At 46.2% G+C, this 25,688-nt stretch overlaps 1 protein-coding gene across 3 annotated transcripts in view; it reads right to left on the bottom strand.

Annotated features, from left to right (window-relative positions):
• Positions 1-3,894: 3,894 nt before the first annotated feature.
• Positions 3,895-25,688, bottom strand: part of FAM124B (family with sequence similarity 124 member B) — a 30,313-nt gene continuing 8,519 nt past the window's right edge. For 2 of the 3 annotated variants that reach the window (XM_068279224.1, XM_068279223.1), the window contains exons 3-5: positions 22,637-22,856; positions 11,362-12,100; positions 3,895-4,658 (exon numbers count right to left, since the gene is read on the bottom strand). In XM_068279224.1, coding sequence (XP_068135325.1) covers positions 4,134-4,658; positions 11,362-12,090 — 1,254 coding nt within the window. In that variant the 5' untranslated portion in view covers positions 12,091-12,100; positions 22,637-22,856 and the 3' untranslated portion in view covers positions 3,895-4,133. Of the gene's footprint in view, positions 4,659-11,361; positions 12,101-12,564; positions 12,626-22,636; positions 22,857-25,688 lie in introns of all 3 variants that reach the window. The other variant, XM_068279225.1, reaches the window with a different exon arrangement.

Consider the following 25,688-nt stretch of genomic DNA (forward strand, 5'->3'; position numbering starts at 1 on the left):
GCTACAACCAGCAATGAACTATGACTCTAGACAATAATGACAGACACATGTAATTATATGGTGAGATAATCTTTCTTTTTCTTCTTCTTCCCCACGACTCTCTTCGTGGAGGAACTTATCCTCCTTTTCCTCTTCACTTCCTCCTAATCGATGTAATGACCTAATGTTATGTTATTGTAGATAGGTCGGACCCCTTGGGTCCAATAGTAAGTTAAGTTATGTTGTACTAAAAATGGAAATTTTCAATAAAAATTTACCTTTTAAAAAAACCATGGCAACAGAAATGAAGCCAGACCCAGTGACAGGAGAGAGTGAATAGAGCACGGTGAGAGGATTCAGTGATGGAACAGGGGCGTGTAAGTTCCGGGAGCTGCTCCGTGCACAGTGCACGCCGCCAATGGAAAGCAAGGCCCAAAGCTCAGCGGATCGTTCAGAAACAGCCTTATCGGTCTGCCGACAGCGCGTACACACGAGCATACTGCCGGCTAAAGACCGCCCAGCGGGAGGGTGCGGTGTTCAGGCCCGTTTCTAGGGCCGTGCGGCCCGTGCCGCCGCCCGGGGCGCTGTTGGGAGGTGGGCGCTGAAATGGAGGGGGGAGCCGGAGCCGCTGGGAGGGCAGCCCGACCTCTCCCTCCCTATCCTGGGCCGCCCTCCGTGCTCCCCCCTCAGATGCAGAGCGCAGCAGCAGTAGCCAGGGAGGAAGCGCTGTAGACAACATACCTCCCTGCGTTCCAAGCGCTGCTCTCTCACCGCCGGTCTCTTCCTCTCTGCCGCCTATACGATGATGCACACGCTGGTTCCTGTTAGCCGGAACCAGCGTGTGCATCATTGTATAGGCGGCAGAGAGGAAGAGACCGGCGGCGAGAGAGCAGCGCTTGGAACGCAGGGAGGTATGTTGTTTACAGCGCTTCCTCCCTGGCTGTTGCTGCTGCTGCGCTCTGCATCTGAGGGGGGAGCACGGAGGGCGGCCCAGGAGAGGGAGGGAGAGGTCGGGCTGCCCTCCCCGTGGCTCTGGCTCCCCCCTCCATTATGGGGGACAGCTACCTATCTAACCTACCCTGGGGGGCACCTACCTAATCTAACCTACGCTGGGGGGCACCTACCTATCTAACCTATACTGGGGGGCACCTACCTAATCTAACCTACCCTGGGGGGCACCTACCTAATCTAACCTATACTGGGGGGCACCTACCTAATCTAACCTACGCTGGGGGGCACCTACCTATCTAACCTATACTGGGGGGCACCTACCTAATCTAACCTACCCTGGGGGGGCACCTACCTAATCTAAACTACGCTGGGGGGCACCAACCTAATCTAACCTATACTGGGGGGCAGCTACCTAATCTAACCTACGCTGGGGGGCACCTACCTATCTAACCTACACTGGGGGGCACCTACCTAATCTAACCTACACTGGGGGGCACCTACTTAATCTAACCTACGCTGGGGGGCAGCTACCTAATCTAACCTATACTGGGGGGCAGCTACCTAATCTAACCTATGCTGGGGGGCACCTACCTAATCTAACCTACACTGGGGGGCACCTACCTAATCTAACCTACACTGGGGGGCACCTACTTAATCTAACCTACACTGGGGGGCACCTACTTAATCTAACCTACGCTGGGGGCCAGCTACCTAATCTAACCTACACTGGGGGGCACCTACTTAATCTAACCTACGCTGGGGGCCAGCTACCTAATCTAACCTATACTGGGGGGCAGCTACCTAATCTAACCTATACTGGGTGGCACCTACCTAATCTAACCTATACTGGGGGGCAGCTACCCATCTAACCTATACTGGGGGGCACCTACCTATCTAACCTATGCTGGGGGCAACTATTCTGGCTACCTATATTAGAGGCACCCACATAGCTAACCTGTACTGGGGCACCTACCTAACTAACTTATACCGGGGGCGCCTGCCTATCTAACCTATACTGGGGGCAACTATACTGGCTACCTATACTGGAGGCACCTACCTGGCTAACCTATAGCGGGGGCAACTATACTGGCTCACCTATGCCTGGCTACCTATACTGGGGTACCTATTCTTGGCTACCTATACTGGGGGGACCTATACTAAGTGCAACTAGACCTGGCTAACCTATACTGCGGGCACCCATACCTTGCTTGGGGGGGGGCGCAATTTTTACACACTCGCCCTGGGTGCATTTTAGCCTAGAAACTGCACTGCCGGTGTTTTGTAGTGCATGTGTACGCACTTTAAGTGTGACTGGATTAGCTGCATGCTTGTATCATGTGTTTAACTCAGACACTACTAAAGCCAAAGAGGTCAGTAGGACTGCCAAGCAACTGGAATTGGCAGCCTCCATATCTCTATATCTCTCTCGGCCCAGGTGTACTTTACAGCAGAATGCCAGGTGAAAAAACGAAAATCCTTCAGCAGACAATACTCCAGTAGATCATGTAAAGTACAAGCGTGTTGTGAGTTTGTAATCCAGCAGTAAGGTGTTACATTCCTAACAGCTCTGCAGCTTCTTCAGTGATCAGAACTATGGACTGGTAGGATAAATACATTACTTTATATACACGGAAGATCAGTATTGTGCTGCTAAATGAGTGTAGTTTTTGCCCAGTAATGGCCTTTAATATCTGTCCCTGTCAAATGCAAAAATAATCAGCCTGAGCCTGTGATGCTGGATCCACACCATACAATTTTTGGTAGATTTACTTGCCAGATCGATTATTTCCAGCATGTCCGATCGATCGTTTTTTTGAGCGATTTTCTGATCGATTTCCATTCGTTTCTATGGAAATCGATCAGAAAAATCGCTAAAAAACCCCCCACAAAAACAAAAAAAAAAAACTGATCGATTCTCAGATCAGACATACTGGAAATAATCGATCTGGCAGGTAAATCTCCCAAAACATTGTATGGTGTGGATCCAGCATCACACTGCTGGATGGTTTTCACAGTCCTCAGTAAAGAACGGATAAGAAACAACTTCTTTCTGATAGCCAACTATTTTTGCTGACAAACTGTGGCAACAGTATATTGGGCTATATCTGTTACAAGTTACAACATCTCTCTTTTCTGGGCATAGCACTGACATAATTACCAACATGTAAGCAGATAAAAGCAGCAGGATCAGATATGGAATAGTAGCAACAGTGGAAACATACTGTTTTGTCAGTTACTTCAAATTGCAGTTGTCATTTATTTAACATCAGTAGACCAAACTCCAGATGGCTGCTGCCCTTTCCATCACCCTCTTAAGGGGGCCATACACTAGGCGACCAACCAACCAACCAATCGACCATCCAATTCAATTATTATAATTGAATTGGATGAAAATTGGTGCTGCCAAGTGCATGCCCGACCGACAAAGCGACCAATTTCGAGACAGAAATTGGCCGCACAGTCGATCACGCATGTTGGTAAATTTCAGGCCGAGGTTGGGTGCATGGCAGTACAGCGGCCAATTTGCGAATGAGCGACGAAACCCCCACCGCTGCAATATATAAATGTATGTAATGTAGTGCATTTATACATTACCTGTCCGGTGTCGGCCTCCACGTGGTTTCCGTCCATCTCGCCGGGTTCCGCATACACGCCGGCGGTGCATAGCGTCTGACGTCAGACGCTCAGCGCTGCTAGCGTGTATGCGGCTTACCCGGCAAGATTGACGGTAACCGAATGGAGGCCGACACTGGACAGGTAATGTATAAATGCACTACATACATTTATACATTTTGTGGGCAGCGGCGGGGTGACGCGGCGGCTCAGCCGATTCCCAGATGATTTCATGCTGAAATCGGAAGGGAATCGGCCTGTAGTGTATGGGCAGCTTCGATTAGAGACAAATTTATCTCTAATCAGATTCGATTAGAGATAAATGTGTCTCTTGGTCCAATCTGCCCATATTCGTTCTAATGTATGGCCACCTTTAGGAAAGCAAAAAAGTACCAAAACACAATGTTAACTCATAAATCACAATTAGACATATCTAATAAAATCCTGACAATTCTTAATGAATACTTTAATAGAATAATCATACTTCTTTTCTAGGTGTGGTTACAAATTACATTAAAATGTCAACATTTCCATTGAGTTAATGAATTCTCTCCCGCAGAGTAAGCTGGATGATCTAGCATTAGCTCATATCAAATGAAGAATTCCTCTCTAGGCTGTTTGGCATTGCTATGGCATCCCTGAGATCGCTCTGTCTGAACTATCCTGCTCCTGGTGTCTGCTCCTTTGTTCTGCTTGACAACATGAGAGAATCTGGAGTCTCCTTGTACAGAGGGTAAATGATCAGCAGCTCTGAAGCCTGTTGGAGAGAAGTGACTTTGTTCAGGAGCTGGGATTTCTCGGGACAGTCTGCAAACAGAGGCAGTTTGGTGTCTGGCATTCATCATCCTATGTCCAGTGTCAACATTGGTCTCTGTCTGCTCTGGTTGTGGACTCCATCTTGGCAAAGTAATAGTGCATGATTCTCTTTGACTTGATGCAGTGCAAGTATTCTGAAGTTTTCTCTGGGGTTTGCCTTCTGGAGGCACCATCTGTTCCTCCTCCCTTGTGGTTTGGGTTCTTTGTGCCAGTGGTGATATCCGAGCAGTGAAGGGAATTGACCGGGACTTGGAAGCGCACTGTCCATCGCCAGGTGCCACCATGGAGCTACCAGTCACCTAAGAAGAAAGACAAATATATGATGTACTGTTCAAGAATAAATGGAAACCTGTATGTGGTGCAAGAAATATGGAGACTGACATTGCTACCTGCGTTCATTTCATGGTGGTGGTTTGGTTTCAGGACTTTCAGAGCCACTGACCTGAAACAGACAGGCAAGCTGTACTTATTCTGCATTAGTGATGCCTAAATAAAGGCAGGCATACATCAGGAAATTATTGATCCAATCTGAACAGAGAGGGATCTGTTGATCGCCTGTACACCACAAACCAATTTTCAGCATGAAATCTATCAGAAATTGGCCTAGAGCTGCTGCCTCAGCTGCCTTGCCTGGCTGCCCCCCACCCAGTATAAAAATGTCCCTACCGGTGCCCGTGCTCTGCAAAAATCTCACCTCTCCGCCACAACAATTCCTAGCCTCCTAGGAGCACCTGTACCACTCATGGCAACTGCGGACACGGCAATGACAGTGGAAGATGCCAGGAGTCGTGCCGGCATGAGGAAGGGGGGGACCCTTTACACTCAGGGGAGGGGCTTAGCATTAGGGTGCCTTTTTCCTCCCACCCGACCATCAGACATGCAGAGCAGAATGCATAGCGGAGTGTAATCTCTACTCTCTGGCTGGTGCCCTCCTGCCACATTTCCTCAGTACGTACTTGAGTAACATTCCGGCAGGACACGGGGACAGAGACGCCACATGGCGCCATGGAGATAGAAAGATGCCCTGAAGGAGGAAAAGTACACTCTGCTGTCCACTCTGGAACAAACCAGGGGGTCGTCTTATGCTAACTCTGCACCCCATGTTACCTCCCTTAAGGGAGCTCATACAGGCACTGGTGCCATGGGAAATTCCCCCATTTGCCCCTATACATGTGCTTATGACCTGATTCTTAAGGCTTGAGCAAACTTGCATGTTTGTGTGCTGATTTCAGCAATGCGTATCAGTATGACATCAATGTGTTGCAGAAATCAGCACATAAATTTGCGAGTCTGCTCAGGACTTTAAAAATGAAAATAATGTCCTCTCCTATCAATTAAGCAGAAGATTGTTTGCCTTGAACCAGGGCCGGGCCGAGGCATAGGCTGGAGAGGCTCCAGCCTCAGGGCACAGTGTAGGAGGGGGCGCACAATTCATTCAGCTGTCATTCCTAATTGTGTATGAAGCAGAAAGAAATAAGAAAAGGGGATACATAGCAGTGACTGCAAGCCAGATAACTAGATAGTAAGGTGTTGGGGAGGTTGTGGGCCCTGTGGCCCTCTTAGTCTAATAGCAATCCGTGTGTGACAGCTGAGGTGGGAGGGATGGAGGGGCACACTTTGGTGTCTCAGCCTTGGGTGCTGGAGGACCTTGTCCCTGCTCCGCCTTGAACATCACAACAGAGTACAGGGAGGAGGAATGTGGAATTGTGGAAGATCTGAGCAGATAGGCAATAGCTTGAGTGGGTAGGGCATTGGAGCTGAACAATAAGAAGACAGAAAGGCAAGGGGTCAGGTGTTCCCAGGAGTGGACACATTAAGGAGAAGCGCTCTGCCATCTGGTAATGAGTACAGTAAATGGCCATATACAATTCACTTTTTCTCTTAAAGGGAAGGTTCAGGCTGAGAGGGAAAAAAATTAAAATCAAAATCCACTTACCTGGGGCTTCCTCCAGCCCGTGGCAGGCAGGATGTGCCCTCTGCGCCGCTCCGCAGGCTCCCGGTGGTCTCCGGTGGCCAACCTGACCTGGCCACACCGGCTGCCAGGTCGGGCTTTTTCTGCGCTCCAATCTGCGTTTCACGTGGGTGCGATGACATCATCGGATGTCCTCCGGGCTGTACTGCGCAGGCTCAGAACTACTGAGCCTGCGCAGTACAGCCCGGAGGACATCCGATGACATCATCGCGCCCGCGTGGAACGCAGATTGGAGCGCAGAAGAAGCCTGGCCTGGCCAGGTCGGGTCGGCCACCGGAGACCACCGGGAGCCTGCGGAGCGGCGCCGAGGGCACATCCTGCCTGCCACGGGCTGGAGGAAGCCCCAGGTAAGTGGATTTTCATTTTCATTTTTTTCCCCTCAGCCTGAACCTTCCCTTTAAAGGAATACTATTTGTTTACAACTTTTTTCGATGCTCTATATTAGGGCACACATTACCACAAGTACTAGGAGCAGATTCTTTCCTCACACAGCTGCACCTCTATGTTGTAAAACCATCAGGCAGTTTTAGATACAAAAGTGCCAGGCTCTGCAGGGCTAGACCATGTTCCTGCACAGAGGGGTTGCTATCAACTATTCAGTGTATAGTTCATTAACCTCCCTGGCGGTAAGCCCGACACATTGTCGGGCTAGCTGCCGCAGGGGATTGCATGGCCCCGGGAGGATTTTTTAAAATAAAAATGGTTTTATGTGGTTAAGCTAGCACTTCGCTAGCTAACCATTCCCCCAAGTGCCTCCGGTCCCCTCTGATCGCCGCCAGTATACGTACCCCCCCCAGGGATCCCGCGATGGTGCAGCCTCCCAATCAGCACCCAGCTTCGCTATGGGGAGGATCGGAGCTGCACATGACGTCATGTCCGATCGTCACCATAGCGACGAGTGAAGCAAGTTGGGAAGCTGCGGCTCTCGCGGGATCGCGGCCGAGTGAGTGTTGCTGGCGGCAATTGGGGGCTCAGAGAGGTGCCAGGGGACTTGAGGGCCACAGTTAGCTAGCCTAGTGCTAGCTAACATTAACAAAACACTTCTAGTTTAAAAAAAATCCCTCCCGCGGACGCAGCCACCGCATCTGCATACCGCCAGGGAGGTTAATCCCCTTGCTGAAAGAAACTTATTCAGATGGTGGCAAGGGGTTAAAGATTCCAGCAATGTGTGTTCCTTATCTCCTGTTCTCTGACTGATAAAGATCCTGATAATGTCTTTGTAAACAGCATCTCTCCTTCTGAGCACAGACACCACATAGCAGCCTACAAAGTAGATGCAGCCTGGAGTGTATTATCACAAGCAAGCCAGTCAGTCAGGAATAGTGTATACACATGTCCCTGCTAGTTACATTACAGCAAAATTACAGCACACCTAGCTACGTGTTACCTCCTCAGATCAGCCTCCTCCTCCTCATGTCTCCTGCATGCTGTGACACGGTGAAGTATATTTGTAAGCTGTGTGAGGAATGAAGGGTGATTTTTAAGCAGGGAGAGAAAACTGGGTAAATAAATTAAGTGCCCCTAGCACTAGTGGTAAAGTGTAACCTAATATAGAGAATTAAAAAAAAGTTGTTTTAATTGATAGTTTTCCTTTAAGTTTTCTCCAAGTACCAAAAGTAGGTAAAAACTCTTTAGTATTTTCTTGCTTGCTGGTGGTTTAAAGGGCATGTTATTCACTAGCTGTGAAAATATCACCTAGGAGAAAACCCAAGAGAAAAAGTTAATTGCATATGGGCCACAGTACCTACATGGGAGTCTGAAACTAAACAGGCAGCACTGCTGAAGGCAACACACACATTGGCCTATATGCAATTAACTTTTTCACCTGAGTTATCTCCTAGGAGATCATTTTCATCTTCACTTTAAATTAACTTTTCAGCTTTTTACAATTAAAAAAGTACCCAAAAAAAAGTGGTTAAAAAAGTGCTATCAAATGTATTTTTGTATATTTTTGCTTGCTGGTGGTTTAAAAGGCATTTTGTGACAAGTTGTGAAAATATCATCTAGGAGAAAAAGGTAATTGCATATGGCCCATTCACTTGTGTTCCTCCATTTTCTCCTAGGTGATATTTTCGCATCACTACATTTAATAAACCACCAGCAAGCAAGAAATACTCAAAATAATTTTGATAGAATGGTTTAAGCAACTTTTGGAAACTTTTTCAATGATACAATGCTGAAAATATTATATAAAGAGAAGTTGAAAATTATCTCGTAGGAGATAACTTAGGAGAAAAAGTTAATTGCACATGGGCCATTGTATCCATACACAGGACAACAGGATGTAACAGATGCATCGTTATGTCTGCTTTCATTGTCCCTATACATGGCAGAGCATCAGCAGCATCAATATAAAAATAAAATTAACGAAACAAAACACAAGGACAAAAAGGTGTTCATCAGTATGGCTGCCTCCAAAATTGTGGAAACAGAGTGCATAGTTTATCTTTTTAGCTTGTGGTCTACATATAAGAAATTGCCCTGAGAACAAGGGATGTGCATAATCCACTACATTGGAACTTACAAGATTAAATCGTATAGTTTTTTTCTTGGAGGTTACTGTCTGACCAAACACGCTGGGGCTGATTTATAAAGACAACGCAAAGAAAAATAGAGCAAAAGCAGAGCAGCTGCCCTGAGCAATCAATCAAGAATTTAGATAGTTTTCTCTCTGCTACTTTGCAGGTGTGAGACATCCTGCACATGCGCAGTGGAGGCAGGCTTGTACATGGGCGGGAGCGCAGCCGCAAACTTGCAGAGGATACCAGCTTCCAGCAGTGGTTGAGAGAAGGACGTGTGATGCCTCTGGGAGGACCCAGAGGCTTCCCTCTACTGAGGCAAGTATCAGTATTTCTCCTCCCTTAAAATTACCCAAGGTGGGGGACCTATGGAAGCTGCCATACATATTTATTTCTCTTTAAACAATACTGGTTTCCTGGCAGTCCTGTTGAGCTTTCTGGTCAGTAGGGTCCAGATCACACACCTGAAGCAAGCATGCAGCTAATCTTGTCAGATTTGTCCTATACATCTGATCTGCAGGCTTGTTCAGGGTCTGTGGTTTAAAGTATTAGGCAGGGGATCAGCAGGGCAGCCAGGCAATGTGCATTATTTAAAAGAAAATAAATAGGTCAGCCTCCATATCCCTCTTACCCCGGGTTCCATTTAAATAGATTTTAGCATGAAACTTTCTGGCAGATTCGATCAAATCAGCCAGATATGGAGAGTAAAAGTGTATGGCCAGCTTAAAAAGGCAGCCCGAGGTGAGAGGTATATGGAGGCTGCAATATTTATTTCCTTTTTCAAACAATACCAGTTGTAAGAACTTCACGTTTCACACCTGTATTCCGGCACCAGCACCCCCTTAGAGGTGCACCTCACAGAATGTGAGCTGACTCGACTCTCCTCACAGCAGGCATTATACGAGATAGAACTTCTTTAGGCTTCCAAGTTCCAAGTTGTTTATTCAGTAAACAGATATACAGATACAGTTCGTTACATCTTAGCAAAGCAGATTCTTGCGTTGCGTTGCAGCTTCGTGATTACCTTCCTGCTGAAGGTAATCAGGTCATCTTATGTCTTTACTACGTTACATCTAGACTACCTATGTACAGCATATATTATATCAGATTACATAAATAAAGGAAAGTAATTAGGGTTCCAGTCAGTAGATAGAGAGCATGAAAGTAAGAGAGCCCTCCGTTGGTAAATCATGAACCTTAATACTGACCAGGAAAGAGTTAACTGTGTCATTATCTGAACCATCTATAATTGGTTCAGATCCCTTGTGATGTCATGACACACACCTACTCAATTAATATTCTATGAGCCCCCTTGCCCCAGTTGCAGGAATGTTATGTTTTATAAATATGGCCTATGTTGATTGTTCCCGTAGTCCATTTGTCTGGGGCAGTGTAGGCCTGTGGCCTTCCTTCAGGAACATGTTCTCAGTATCTGCTTGTATCATCTGCTTTAAGCAGACCCTGAGATGCTTCTGCCTGCATCACGAGAAACTCTATTTAAAGGTATACTCTGCGAACAAGGCTTTTACCTAAAACTCAGTCCAAATAACTGAGGCCTACTTAAATTATAACACTAGTTGCCTGGCAATACCAGCCTCCTGGTCCTGTGTCTCTAATACTTTTAGCTACATTTAGCCTGAACAAGCATGCAGCAGATCAGGTACTCTGACTCCGCTAACTCAGGTATAACTGGATTAGGCATTTGCTTATTCCAGAGTTTTGACTTAGACACTACGTATGCCAGAAGATTAACAGGGCTGCCAGGCAACTGGCATTGTGTACAAGGATATAAATATATAAATAAATATATATGACAGCCATCCATATCCCTCTCACCTTGGGTTCCCTTTAAAGAGAAGCTCCGACCAAGAATTAAGCTTTATCCCAATCAGTAGCAGATACCCCATTTTACATGAGAAATCTATTCCTTTTCACAAACAGACCACCAGGGGGCGCTGTATGACTGATATTGTGGTGAAACCCCTCCTACAAGAAACTCTGAGGACCGTAGTACTCCTGGCAGTTTCCTGTCTGAACATGTTGCATTGTGGGAAATAGCTGTTTACAGATGTTTCCAACTGCCAAAAAAACATGCAGCAGCTACATCACTTGCCAACAGTAAAAATGTCACCATGTAAAAAATGTCAGAATGTAAATCAGGGATTTAAAAGATTTTACAATGGGCAAACACTGACTAAATCATTTATACTTAATTATTGTAAAAATGAAGCACTTTTTTATTACATTATTTTCCCTGGAGTTCCTCTTTAAAGAGAATCTGTAACTTTTAAAAAGTGCCCCTCGGGGTACTTACCTCGGGAGGGGGGAGTCTCGTTAGGATCCAGAGGCTTCCCCCTCCTGAGGTAAGTAGCCCCAGAGTCTCTTTAACACTGAAGAGGAGACCAGATAATCTATACATTAAGTAGTCATTTCCTTTATGGTCAGAGGTTTTCTGGCTATAATTTTCATTTATCCAGTCTGCAAAATAGTAATGCACAAAGAAAGGATTACCAAAAGTAAGATTTTGTTGCCATCATAATCCTGGGTTTGCCATCTTGTGTCACTGATGGGCACACAAGGGTAGGGCAGCAGGGGAACCAGTTGTCCTATAGCTTGCACAGTAAACTGCAGGGCGCATGCATCTTTCACCTGCACGGATACCCCCGGGGGCAGCTGTTTCAGGGAGAACTGGATGGATGTGTGCTTGGTAGAATATAAAACAAAGAAACAGAATCCAAACTTGTGACTGGTTGCCTCCATGCCCAGAATCATCTCATAAAGCTGCACAGCATCCTCATAGTTATCACAACTACAGTACAGGGTAACTCTCAGGATCTCTGTGCCATAGTGCACTCGCCTTATTCCCCACACCGGTGTGTGCAAATCCAGGCAGAAGAAATCACCACCTGGGTGAAGGATTGAGCAGCATTGTCCTAGGTTGAAATCGGCGCTAACGTTATCCCATGGTGGTAGCTGAAAGAAACTTTGGAGAAGGGCTATCCTCTCTTCACCCAGATCTTCCCGGAGGAAGAGTGTCACCGAGATCCCGGGTATTTCACACCTCTTCTTCTGGTACTCGTATCTTTGCACTGGGGTGCCTCGTTCTGACACAAGGAACAGAGGAGTATCTAAACACAGGACCTGCAGAAGTCTGTCCATTGCTTGGTGGAACACCACAAAGTCATCTTTGCCAATAAGCAAGTGTACGGTAACAGACAATCCAGTGTGGTGAGCATCCATCTATAAAGAGCTAAAAGAAAAGAAAAAATGTAAGACTTTGTAACTGCTCTTAACTACTCCTTACTAACTACTCCCAGTTAAAAGATTTTAAAGCATTCCCAAGCATTTCCTGAGTTTGGGAAGGTTTACTTTAACTGCAGAGTGCAGTAGAAACCTGTTTATCTCTGGTTAATTGGCAAATGTAATCATTGCCGGTTGAAGCTCTATGCCTGTGTCTTCACTCTGGCCCCTCCCTGTGCTGAATAGACATATTGCTCCAGAAACAGTGGAGTCACTTCAGCAGAGGGAGGGGGGCAGAGTGAAGACACAGGTAAAGAGAGAGATTCTTACATTTGCTGATTAGCCAGAGATAAGCAATCTTCCCCGGATCTTTGCAGTTAAATTAAACTATTTTATACATGGAATGCTTTCAGATGTTCTTTTATTTAAAGAAAAACTAGCAAAAGAAACTGTTCTTATGTAAACTCCACATACCTATAGAACTTTTAGCCAGCACCACTAGGAAGCTTTTCAGAAGTCTCTCATCACATCCTGTCTGAAAAAAAAAATGCCTTGTGTACCAGCAGTTTGTAACACTTTGTGTCAGCATCGGGCTAGAGCTATACCATGTAGCTTGGTTAAACTTCTCTGTCACTATTCACAGAAGAATTATTTACTGTTTGTTTCTGCCCTGCCAGCTTTCTCACAAATCATATGAGAAAAGCTGAGGGATTTTTAGATACAGAGAAGGATCTGAAGAGAAGGAACTGTACTTTTTCCTTTCTTGGATGCCCCCCCCCCCCTCCCCCCCTGTAAATGTCATTTTCTTCACGTAAGAGCACGAAAAGATGAAAAAAAGCCTTTGTATTGCTATTTGTTAGTAATTACTGGAAATCTATGTGGCATTTAGAATTTTAGTTAAGTTTGATAGTTGTCCTAACTACAAGTAGTTACTGAAATTTTAGTTTTCCAGGTACAATATTTTATTTTTAACAAAACAGTTTTTATTGTTTTTAAGAAGAAAAAGTTGTTGCTTGAATATAGTAGCTAGTAAAAGTTATACAAGTTATATTAACTTGGGTCTTCGTATGAGGTCACCAGTACAGTCTCCTTGCAGTGATACCTGTGCTGCACACTGAAGACAATAACTAAGCATCCAGGTAGAGGGATAGGAAAAGATAAGAGAAAAAGAAAGATGGAAACAAAGTAAGAAGAAACTCTCATAGCTCAGCCTCCCTCCCCCTCTCCCCAGTTATATGGATCAAGTATATGTAAACTCTTTATGGCGTTTGTGGTGCAGTTTCACGACTGTTAAGCCAGCAAACCCATACCTTGGGCATATCTGGGCAGTATCTACTCATAAGTGAATTGGTACATAGGTAGTACCTTATTAAAGTGAACCCGACGTGAAAATAAACTAATGAAAAAGAATTGTATTTATCCTCCTACTCCTAAAAATGACTTTAAATATAAAATAATATCATGGGGCATCTAAACATTTCATAGTACAAGGAATGTTCGATTGTCACTTCTCAGTGGCAGCCTATTAAGGGTCTCTAAATGAAAATACATGACCTATTGACCCTTTTCTATCTCCCTCTGTTCCCAAAAGTTGTATTCTGCAGGGAAAACTTCTATGGTGGTAATTTGCTTATCAGTAATGTTCACTATATTCCCGACAAACTACGGACAAGACAGAAGAGGTCACTTCCATGCATAAAAGTTAACTTTCAGGAAGCAAAACAAGTAAAACAGCCTGGTTATTAATAGGTTTTGCACTGTACATACAGTACATACACATGATTATGTCATTTTGCTCGGGTACTTTAGTAATCTGCATAATTTTTTAAGCTCACATTTAGCAACTGAAATTAATCATGCTCCTGACTGCAATTGCATTCACCATCCTTTGAGGAGCTGCAGTGAAGAGGCGGTGTCATACTATGTGTACATAACGGAAGGAGTACTCTGCATCTATGTCACAAGGGCAGAGCGTGTGTCTCTGCAGGAACAGCAGTCTTTTAAGTAACTAATGTAATTCTGTGAGCCAAGGAAAACCACATTTTATTCATAGCATCGCTGCATCAATAAAGTGTAGCATGACCATTGAGGGCAAATCATTGCATTAGGTCACTTCTGTGTAAGCTCTGCAGTTCTAGAACATCTTTCAAGCAGGTCTGTGTCTGGGTAGACAACAAAAAGAGAAATCATAAAACAGGATATCAATACTGCAAGGTATAATTTTGTTTGTAATTTGAGTACATACAGTATACACCAATGATATGATTCTGCCAGTACATCAGCTGGAAGATTCTGATATCCAGTTTGCTGTGCTTCCATTCCGATTGGAAACTTTCCTGTTTAGCTACAGATCTCATAGGATCAGGAAAGGCGCTGCTTCCCTTAATTGTGTTTTGCCGACTGTAAATATTTGCAGACTAAACCTAAATTGTTAATTCTCGCGCACTATTCAGATAGACCCCCAGACATTCTCTAATAATAATAATGCGTATAGAGGAATGGTGTGCTGTAACTCACAGGATGCTGAAAGCTTTCATTCCTGCAGCTGCACTAACATGCTGCATGCTAAACACAATCACTAGAGGAGATGACTGGTCTTTACATTAGCCAATAATGAATCCCCCAAAAAATACCCATTCATCCTCCACGCACATCTTATCCAGTAAAAATGCTAACATATGACTGAAACGTGTACATGTAATAAATGCGTCTGGAAAAAAGGGTGCAGGATATTGCTGCTAGTAGAATATCGGTAAAATTACTGATACTTAACTATTCAATTCTTATAGAAAAAAACTGCTAAAGATTACCAATATTTTACTATGACCTAAGTAACCCTACTCTCACACGAACCCTCCCTCTACCGATGCCTAACCGTTCACACCTGCCCTTGTGGTGCATAACTTTTAACCCCCTATCCCCATTGGTGCCTAACCCTTAATCTGTCACCCCCCTGCCTAACCGTTCACACCTGCCCTTGTGGTGCATAACCTTTAACCCCCTATCCCCATTGGTGCCTAACCCTTAATCTGTCACCCCCCTGCCTAACCGTTCACACCTGCCCTTGTGGTGCATAACCTTTAACCCCCTATCCTCATTGGTGCCTAACCCTTAATCTGTCACCCCCCTGCCTAACCGTTCACACCCTGCCCTTGTGGTGCATAACCTTTAACCCCCTATTGATGCCTAACCCTTAATCTGTCACCCCCCTGCCTAACCGTTCACACCCTGCCCTTGTGGTGCATAACCTTTAACCCCCTATCCTCATTGGTGCCTAACCCTTAATCTGTCACCCCCCTGCCTAACCGTTCACACCCTGCCCTTGTGGTGCATAACCTTTAACCCCCTATTGATGCCTAACCCTTAATCTGTCACCCCCCTGCCTAACCGTTCACACCTGCCCTTGTGGTGCATAACTTTTAACCCCCTATCCCCATTGGTGCCTAACCCTTAATCTGTCACCAGCCTGCCTAACCGTTCACACCTGCCCTTGTGGTGCATAACCTTTAACCCCCTATCCCCATTGGTGCCTGACCCTTAATCTGTCACCCCCCTGCCTAACCGTTCACACCCTGCCCTTGTGGTGCATAACCTTTAACCCCCTATCCCCATTGGTGCCTGACCCTTAATCTGTCACCCCCCTGCCTAACCGTTCACACCTGCCCTTGTGGTGCATAACTTTTAACCCCCTATCCCCATTGGTGCCTAACCCTTAATCTGTCACCCCCCTGCCTAACCGTTCACACCCTGCCCTTGTGGTGCATAACCTTTAACCCCCTATCCCCATTGGTGCCTGACCCTTAATCTGTCACCCCCCCCCCTCCCCAATTAATTGCATTATATGGATATATGGGGGTTTGGACTGCTACCCACTGTGCAAATTGTGGCACTTTTTTCCGGTTTTGGGCTGAAACACTAGCTAATATCTTGTGTATATTTTATACGCTCATCTCTGTATTTTTTTTTTTATAATGGAACCTTTTATAAGTAATGTCAGTTTAGCGTCAAAATAATCCCAGCAAGGCAGACTATGCAAAATGCTCACTACAGTGCTGCCTCCATTATGTCTATGGGTGCACAGATACAAAAAAAAAAAGGGAAGGGGTTTTTTTTGTTTGTTTTTTTTTAAAGATTATTTCTAATAGTTTTGCATATATTAAAAAAAAAAAAAAAAAAAAAAAACATTCCACAGCTCCTTACCACATGCAGGTGGGGGAAGTGTACAACTTATGCTGGGCATACATGGCATGTTTCTGGATGCAATTATGCGCCGGATCCCCGCTCGTCCACGCGTATCGATTCCCGCTCGTCCCCGCCGGCAGCGATCGAGCGGGGAATCTATCCGACAGGTCATCGGACCTGTTGGATATTATCAATCGAGCCCATCAGCAGCTCGATTGATAAGGAAAGAAAGTGCCGTGTATGCCAAGCATTATACAATAGGAAAAGGAAGTTTAAGGTACCACTACAATACTTCCTCCTATCTGTTACATAGACACAAGTGGAGGAGACAGTCTGATCAGCAATGTGATCAACTGTGAAAGAAAAAGGCACGACTGTTTGGTATAAATACTGTATGCACAGAAGAGATGACAACATTATTGGGCATAAAGGGTGCCATTACGAAAGAAAAAATTACTTGTTATATTTCCATAGTGATGGTAATGATTACTAAAACAATGCAGATAATTGTACCAGTTGTCTAGCCTCCTTAGCGGTAATCCCCAGTCAGGCTCGGGCTGGAAATATGCAGCTCAGAGTTGTAAACCCGAGCTGGATGCATGGATGGTGTGTAATGTGCAGGGCTGCTGCAGATCTATCTAGCGGTATGATTTTTAGGATCTAAAAGTGTGTCTTCTTTCAGAACCTAAAATCTGGAAATAATCATAATGCCAGGGAGGCTAGTTTCTTTGAGAGAGCGCTGTGCATTCAGCAGTAAGCCATAGCAGCTCGCCTATCTGCTATGTATGTTAGTGGCTGGATAGTGTACTGGTTAACCACTTGCCGACCGCACGCTTATACCGTGCGTCAGCAAAGTGGCAGCTGCAGGACCAGCGATGCAGTACTGCGTCGCCAGCTGCAGGCTGATTAATCAGGAAGCAGCCGCTCGCGCGAGCATCTGCTTCCTGTCAATTCACGGCGGGGGGCTCCGTGAATAGCCTGCGGCCGCCGATCGCGGCTCGCAGGCTAAATGTAAACACAAGCGGAAATAATCCGCTTTGTTTACATTGTACGGCGCTGCTGCCAATCAGCGGCCGGGGATCACCGCCATGTGACAGGGGACGTCCTGTCACTGGCTGCACAGGACGAATAGCGTCCTGTGCAGCCCCGATCACCGGGGATGAGCAGGTAGGAGAGGGAGGGGGGAATTTCGCCGCGGAGGGGGGCTTTGAGGTGCCCCCCCCCCGCAACAAGCCTGCCCACCAGAGCGATCAGACCCCCCCTGCACACCATCCCCATAGGGGGGGAAAAGGGGGGCGATCTGATCGCTCTGCATGAAACCTGATCTGTGCTGGGGGCTGCAGAGCCCACCCAGCACAGATCACAAAAAATAACGCTGGTCCTTAAGGGGGGGGGGTAAAGGGTGGGTCCTCAAGTGGTTAAGGGCACCACCTTTGACATGGGAGACCAGGATTCAAATCCTGGTTAGGGTCAGTATCTATTCAATAAGGAGTTCAAGGCAAGACTCCCTAACACTGTAGGGTGGCCTCTTGAGCACGTCCTTAGTGGCTGCAGTTCTTGAGCATTTTGAGTCCAACAGGAGAAAAGCTCTATACAAATGTTAGGGTTATATGTACATAATTTTTGTGTTTGTTTTGCATTACAGTCAGAGTACACCAACTGTACATAGCTCACTATACTGCTATTTCACCTTCTTCAGTGCCATTTCTAGTAACAAAGGAAGTTTCCCTCCTCCCATTCTCACCGCTGGGCTACAGCCCCCCAGAACCGGGCGCAGTTCAGGAAGCGGACGTACTGCCACACCTCCGCAGCCTCAACCCCAGGAAAGCTTCTGGCCCAGATTGTGCGTCATCAGCCTCTCTAAGAACCTGTGAGGACCATCTAGCTCCTGTCCTCACTTCTATATACAGCAGGTCCCTTGCAGAGGGCAAGGTAGCCTACTGCCTCAAAAGGTCTACAATCATCCATGTTCCCAAAAAGCCAGGAAACATTGAACTTAAAAGGAAGGTTCACGGTGGAGGGGGGGGGGGGGACAAAAATAAAAATGCACATCCACTTTCCTGGGCTTTCTCCAGCCCGTGGCAGGCAGGAAGTGCCCTCGCCGCCGCTCCGCAGGCTCCCTGCGCAGTACAGCCTGGAGGACGTCCGATGACGTCAGCGCGCCCGCGTGAGGCGCATTCTGGAGCGCAGAAGAGCCCAACCTGGCAAACTGCCTGGCCAGGTCGGGTGCGCCACCGGAGGCGATCGGGAGCCTGCGGAGCGGCGGCGAGGGCACGTCCTGCCTGCCACGGGCTGGAGGAAGCCCAGGTAAGTGGATGTGCATTTTTATTTTTTTTTCCCCCACCGCGGATCTTCCCTTTAAAGGACAAATGAAGCGAGAAGAATATGGAGGCTGCCATATTTATTTCCTTTTAAACAATCCCGGTTGCCTGGCAGCCCTGATCTATTTGGCTGCAGTAGTGTCTGAATAACACCAGAAACACACATGCAGCTAATCTTGTAAGAGCTGACAATGTCAGAAACATCTGATCTGCATATGTTTATTCAGGGTCTATGGCTAATATTAGAGGCAGAGGATCAGCAGGATAGTCAAGCATCTGGTTTTGCTTAAAATGAAATAAAGATGGGAGCCTCCATATCCCTCTCACTTTAGGCATTGTTCACATAAAACGCGTTGCTGTGCGCATTTCGGCAGCGTGTATAGTAGTCGATCAGCAAGAACATCAGAAGTGCATAGAGAGCACTTCTGATGTTCAGACTATGCACGCTGCGCAATGCGCTGTCGCACGCATTTTTGCCAAACCGCATTGCTGATCCCTTTCACTATAATGAATTTGATCAGCAGCACAACACACAGCAATGCGGATGGCGGGCGATCTGTGCGCTTGCGTCCCGAACGCATGGCCATACGTGTTGCCTAATGTGAATGTGGCCTTAGTTGTCCATTAACTTCAGACCTTCCCATCTCCTGGATCGTCTTGTTCTTGCCCGCCTGCAGCAATCTACAATCTGCGCAGTATAGGTGACTAAGCATAAGAATGCATTCTTCTGTGAACTAAAACCCTGGCTTTTAATTTAGCTGTAGGGATAACAGTTGTGCCTGGATGAGTAAATCTGTGAATGCATTTGTTTGAACATTTGCATGTGAGTGTGCGAAGGGTTAATTGATTTTTTCTGTTTCTAGCCACACCCCCTTCAGCACCTCCCTTTCCCTAATAATTTATTTAATGTCCTAACTAGAGGCGATGTGCCTGGATATATGTATGTTTATTCTTATCATTGACCCCTGTGGCTAGGGTCCAATTCGGTGCACTCCCCCTTCCCCTGTATGTTTGTCAGCATGCAGACAGCTTATGCTGGTGTATGCGCATGGTGCACATGGACACATAATGTTAGCTCCCTTGAGCGATTGGTAAGATGCACGGTCTTTCCCAGGAGAGGAAGTTAGGATGTGTGCTCCTAATCCATTGATCGGTTTGATGCAATGAATGTGTTTGCATGTCTGCACTATGCATGTTACAGGGCCAGAGTTAGGACACCTATGTTTACCTGGGTACTTCTGCGCAGTATAGGTGACTAAGCATAAGAATGCATTCTTCTGTGAACTAAAACCCTGGCTTTTAATTTAGCTGTAGGGATAACAGTTGTGCCTGGATGAGTAAATCTGTGAATGCATTTGTTTGAACATTTGCATGTGAGTGTGCGAAGGGTTAATTGATTTTTTCTGTTTCTAACCACACCCCCTTCAGCACCTCCCTTTCCCTAATAATTTATTTAATGTCCTAACTAGAGGCGATGTGCCTGGATATATGTATGTTTATTTTTAGCAATCTACAAATGCCCTCCTTGACCCACATCAATTTGCATACAGAGCCAACAGGTCTGTGGTGGATACCATAAACGTCAGCCTGGCATACATTATGAAGCACCTTGACAACCCTGACTTAGTCCGTCAGGATCCTGTTCCTGGATTTTAGCTCCGCCTTCAACACCATCTGTCCGGTCATCCTTGCTCAACAACCTCAGGCATATCGGAGTTGACCCCACTCTGTGCATATAGGTCAAGGACTTTCTCTTAACCACTTGCCGACCGCGCACTCATAACGCGCGTCGGCAAAGTGGTAGCTGCAGGACCAGCGATGCACATCTGCGTCGCCGGCTGCAGGCTAATCAGGAAACAGCTGTTTCCTGTCAATTCACGGCGGGGGGCTCCGTGAATAGCCTGCGGGCTGCTGATCGCAGCTCGCAGGCTAAATGTAAACACGCGGAAATAATCCGCTTTGTTTACATTTTTACAATGCTGCTAACAGTAGCAGCGTTGTACTAGATCAACGATCCCCGGCCAATCAGCGGCCGGGGATCACTGTCACATGACAGGCAGGAGCCTGTTAGAGGCTGAACAGGACAAATCCGTTCCTGTGCAGCCTCCGATCTCCGGGGCAGGGAGGGAGAAGAGGGAGAGGGGGAATCCTGCCGTGGAGGGGGCTTTGAAGTGCCCCCCCGCCACCCACACGCATGCAGGAGCGATCAGACCCCCCCCCCAGCACATCATCCCCCTAGTGGGGAAAAAAGGGGGGTGCTCTGGTCGCTCTGCCTGGTATTTGATCTGTGCTGGGGGCTGTAGAGCCCACCCAGCACATATCTTAGAAATCAGTGCTGGTCCTTAAGGGGGGGTTAAAGGCTGAGTCCTGAAGTGGTTAAACAGAACTCCGCAAGTTAAGCTTGGCAACTGCTTCTACAATGAGAAAACCACCAACATAGGTGCCCAGCAAGGGTACGTCCTGTCCTCGCTCCTATTCTCCTTGTACACCAACAACTGTACCTTATCCAGGGACTCCGGTAAGGTAATTAAGTTCGCAGATGACAATGATCATGGGCCTCATAGACAACAATGGCGAGCACACCTACCAAATACCCCCACCTGTATCCCTGGGCATGGTCCAAATACCCCGACCTGTATCCCTGGGCATGGTCCAAATACCCCGACATGTATTCCAGGGCATGGTCCAAATAGCCCCACCTGTATCCCAGGGCATGGTCCAAATAGCCCCACCTGTATCCCAGGGCATGGTCCAAATAGCCCCACCTGTATCCCATGGCATGGTCCAAATAGCCCCACCTGTATCCCATGGCATGGTCCAAATAGCCCCACCTGTATCCCTGGGCATGGTCCAAATACCCCGACATGTATTCCAGGGCATGGTCCAAATAGCCCCACCTGTATCCCAGGGCATGGTCCAAATAGCCCCACCTGTATCCCAGGGCATGGTCCAAATAGCCCCACCTGTATCCCATGGCATGGTCCAAATACCCCCACCTGTATCCCATGGCATGGTCCAAATACCCCCACCTGTATCCCAGGGCATGGTCCAAATACCCCCACCTGTATCCCAGGGCATGGTCCAAATACCCCCACCTGTATCCCAGGGCATGGTCCAAATACCCCCACCTGTATCCCAGGGCATGGTCCAAATACCCCCACCTGTATCCCAGGGCATGGTCCAAATACCCCCACCTGTATCCCAGGGCATGGTCCAAATACCCCCACCTGTATCCCAGGGCATGGTCCAAATATCCTGACATGTATTCCAGGGCATAGTCCAAATATCCCCACCTGTATCCCAGGGCATGGTCCAAATATCCCAACATGTATTCCAGGGCATGGTCCAAATATCCCAACCTGTATCCCAGGGCATGGTCCAAATATCCCAACATGTATTCCAGGGCATGGTCCAAATATCCCCACCTGTATCCCAGGGCATGGTCCAAATATCCTGACATGTATTCCAGGGCATGGTCCAAATATCCCAACATGTATTCCAGGGCATGATCCAAATATCCCAACATGTATTCCAGGGCATGGTCCAAATACCCTGGCCTGTATCCCAGGGCATGGTATAAATCTCCCCACATGTATCCCAGGCCATGGTCCAAATACACCCCCCCCCCCTTTGTATCCCAGGGCATGGTCCAAATACCCTGACATGTATCCCAGGGCATATGTAGAGGTTATGTGAGCAGACTTTAGTTTTAAAAAAATAATAATAATAAAAACCTATCAATACTTAAAACTGATCAAAGCAGAAATATTATAGTTTTTAAAATCATGAAGAAGTCTCTGATTAGAATAGATTATGCCTCATACAAATTGCTGGTGATAAACTGATCTACACTATGGCACATGTCCTTCCCACTGTGTACTTGTATATTAGCACTTGCTGCTACAACCTGCAGCTGTTCAAAACCTAACATTTCATGAAGTGTTTGAGGCCACAGGCTTTCCTAAACTATCATGTGCCGATTACAATGTCCCTGTGCTCAGCAAGAGGAATAGAACATGAGAAGACACAGTATGCTCACTGACCTGCTGTCTCTGATGGGACGAGGCGTTCATAGTGCTCCTCTATGCAGACCTTCCGTCTTCCTCAGACTAAGCTGGAAAAGGAAGAGCCCCAACCTTTCCTGGTGTTCCTATTCTGGGATAAAGACCACCCTTCTGCATGAGCAGGGAAGCCAGTCACAGCGTCTATTGTCACACAATTTATGGCACGACCATCAGTCTTCTCCCCTTCTGCTGTGCGATTCTATAAAAGGCAAATGTACCATAATAGCACTCTGAAAGCAAAGTAATAATCAGCAAGCATCAGATCCTCTCAAAACATATTTCATCTTCTGCCAGAGCGGCTCGCTCACATTCTCTCATGTTCTATTGTTAATATGGATTTTTAGAGGAACAAAATGAGGTTTTTAAATAAATACACAAAAATATGCAAAACGGATTTACACTTTGTGTAGAATGGCAATCATGGAGCTACACAGCCTGATCAGTGTCCCTGAAGATGTCAGTTTAAAGAGGTACTGTAGTGAAAATAATGTAATGAATTAAACTGCTTATTTTTTCCAGTTTTCATTTATAAAATATTTAGTCAGTGTCAGCTCCTCCCATTCATTTGCCAAGAACTTTATAGTTACCATTCAATTGTACAGTATTGGGTCAGGGATGCGCAGCCTTCTACCTATATTTTGTTTTTATAGTTACTTGTCACACAATAATGATCTATATTTTTTTTTTTTTGCCACAAATTAGGCTTTCTTTAGGTGGTAGTTTTTGCTAAGAATTATTTTATTTCCTATGCATTTTAAAGGGGATAATAAAAAAATGAACTAAAAAAACCCCTAATTTCTCAGTTTTCAGCCATTATAGAGACCTGAGTGAGGCAAAGCACCGGCAATCCAGGGATTCGTTTCCCTGTGTGTTCCAGCACTGTAGTTCTTTCACTTGTGGATACAAGATAACGCTACACCTAATTCAGAATACAGTAAACGGTACACGTAAGTATTGAGTGTAATCGTTTTACTTTCACTTTTAGGGATGCTCACCGCGTACCGCGGAATTCATTTTTCCGCGATTCCGGCTGGAATTTGGTGATTCCTTTCCATCGCATCGGACCTATAGCGGAAATTCTGCGGAATGATGCGTAATTCCTGCGGAATGCGGAATTTTGTTAGCCAATCACAAGGAAGCCCTTAGAAGAAGTTTAAAGTAAAAACAGGATTTCTTCAAGAAAAATCGGAATTTCTGCACCAGAGGCTTACAAAAACCACCCAAACCGATTTCTGCATGAAAATTGGAATTATTTCAGCACCAATTACAGTGTTAACAAAAACCAATCAATCCTATGTTAGCATGAAAAAGAGAAGAACCGAGAGCCCAATATGGTGTAGTATGTCAAGGTAATTGGATAATTAGAAAGAGTATGAATTGAATACTCACAAACCAGGGTTACCTCCAGGCAACCACTGTATAGGCAGGTGAGGAGATTAGCCTGTCCCCACTCAGGATTAAGAAGTCGCTCTCTGTAGGCTTGAAAACAAGAAGGGGTATCCCCCTCCACCAAAGGTGGATACAATCAGTGTTATAGTAGAGAACAGAGGCGCCAAAAGGATAAAAACAATATTTAAAAGTTTTAAAAAGTTGCTTAGGAGGCAGTGGTGGACTTACCTCCCACAGGCAGACACAACAAACTGTGTATTCACAAAAGGGATATTTATTGGTATACTCCAAAAAAGATCGCAACGCGTTTCGCAGGTCAAACCCGCTTCATCAGGCAATTACAGGAAGGAGCACACAACTGGGGGAAAGAGGCAACACATTTGTACAAATCCTAAACATACCGCATAAAACTAAACAAATTTTTATGTAAGGGAATTCAATAGTGTGATTTACGTGTCATAACATTACCAGGAAGGAGTGGCTAATTGTTGTATTTTGGAGGTGGAGGAGAAAGATAGTAAAAGAGAAGAAAAGGGGAAATGGGGGGGGGGGGTATTTTAGAAAAAGGGGGGGCACAAAAAGGGGAGGGGAAAAAAGGGGAAAGTTTGTTGGAGGATGGGTGGGGGGGGGGGGGGTTGGGTCACAAATTTTCCCCAAACCCCCACCCCCCCGCACCCATCCTCCAACAAACTTTCCCCTTTTTTCCCCTCCCCCTTTTTGTGCCCCCCCCCCTTTTCTAAAATTCCCCCCCCCCCCCCCCCCCCATTTCCCCTTTTCTTCTCTTTTACTATCTTTCTCCTCCACCTCCAAAATACAACAATTAGCCACTCCTTCCTGGTAATGTTATGACACGTAAATCACACTATTGAATTCCCTTACATAAAAATTTGTTTAGTTTTATGCGGTATGTTTAGGATTTGTACAAATGTGTTGCCTCTTACCCCCAGTTGTGTGCTCCTTCCTGTAATTGCCTGATGAAGCGGGTTTGACCTGCGAAACGTGTTGCGATCTTTTTTGGAGTATACCAATAAATATCCCTTTTGTGAATACACAGTTTGTTGTGTCTGCCTGTGGGAGGTAAGTCCACCACTGCCTCCTAAGCAACTTTTTAAAACTTTTAAATATTGTTTTTATCCTTTTGGCGCCTCTGTTCTAATCCTATGTTAGCAGCCATCTCCCTAGCTATCTCACCTATCCCACCATTTTGTATAGGTCCCAAAGCTTACGCGACACCTCCTGCGGCACCAAACCACTGCCAGGTCCCAAAGCTTACGCAACACCTCCTGCGGCGCCAATACCACCGCCATGGAACCACCACCAGGTTCCAAAGCTTACGCGACCCCTCCTGCGGCGCCAAAACCGCCATGGGACCACCGCCAGGTCCAATAGCTTACGTGACACCTCCTGCGGCTCCAAAACCACCGCCATGGAAGCACCGCCAGGTCCCATAGCTTACAAGACACCTCCTGCGGCGCCAAAATGACTGCCATGGGACCACCGCTAGGTCCCATGGGCTTAAGAGACACCTCCTGCTGCTACAATAAAAGTCCCATGGGCTACCATTTAGCATAAGCAAGGTTTCATTTGCGATTACTTTTTTCTGCCGGAATGCGGAATTCTGCGGAAATTCGCAAAATTCCGC

Source organism: Hyperolius riggenbachi, chromosome 4 (genome assembly GCF_040937935.1).
Source record: "Hyperolius riggenbachi isolate aHypRig1 chromosome 4, aHypRig1.pri, whole genome shotgun sequence".
Lineage (NCBI taxonomy): Eukaryota > Metazoa > Chordata > Amphibia > Anura > Hyperoliidae > Hyperolius > Hyperolius riggenbachi.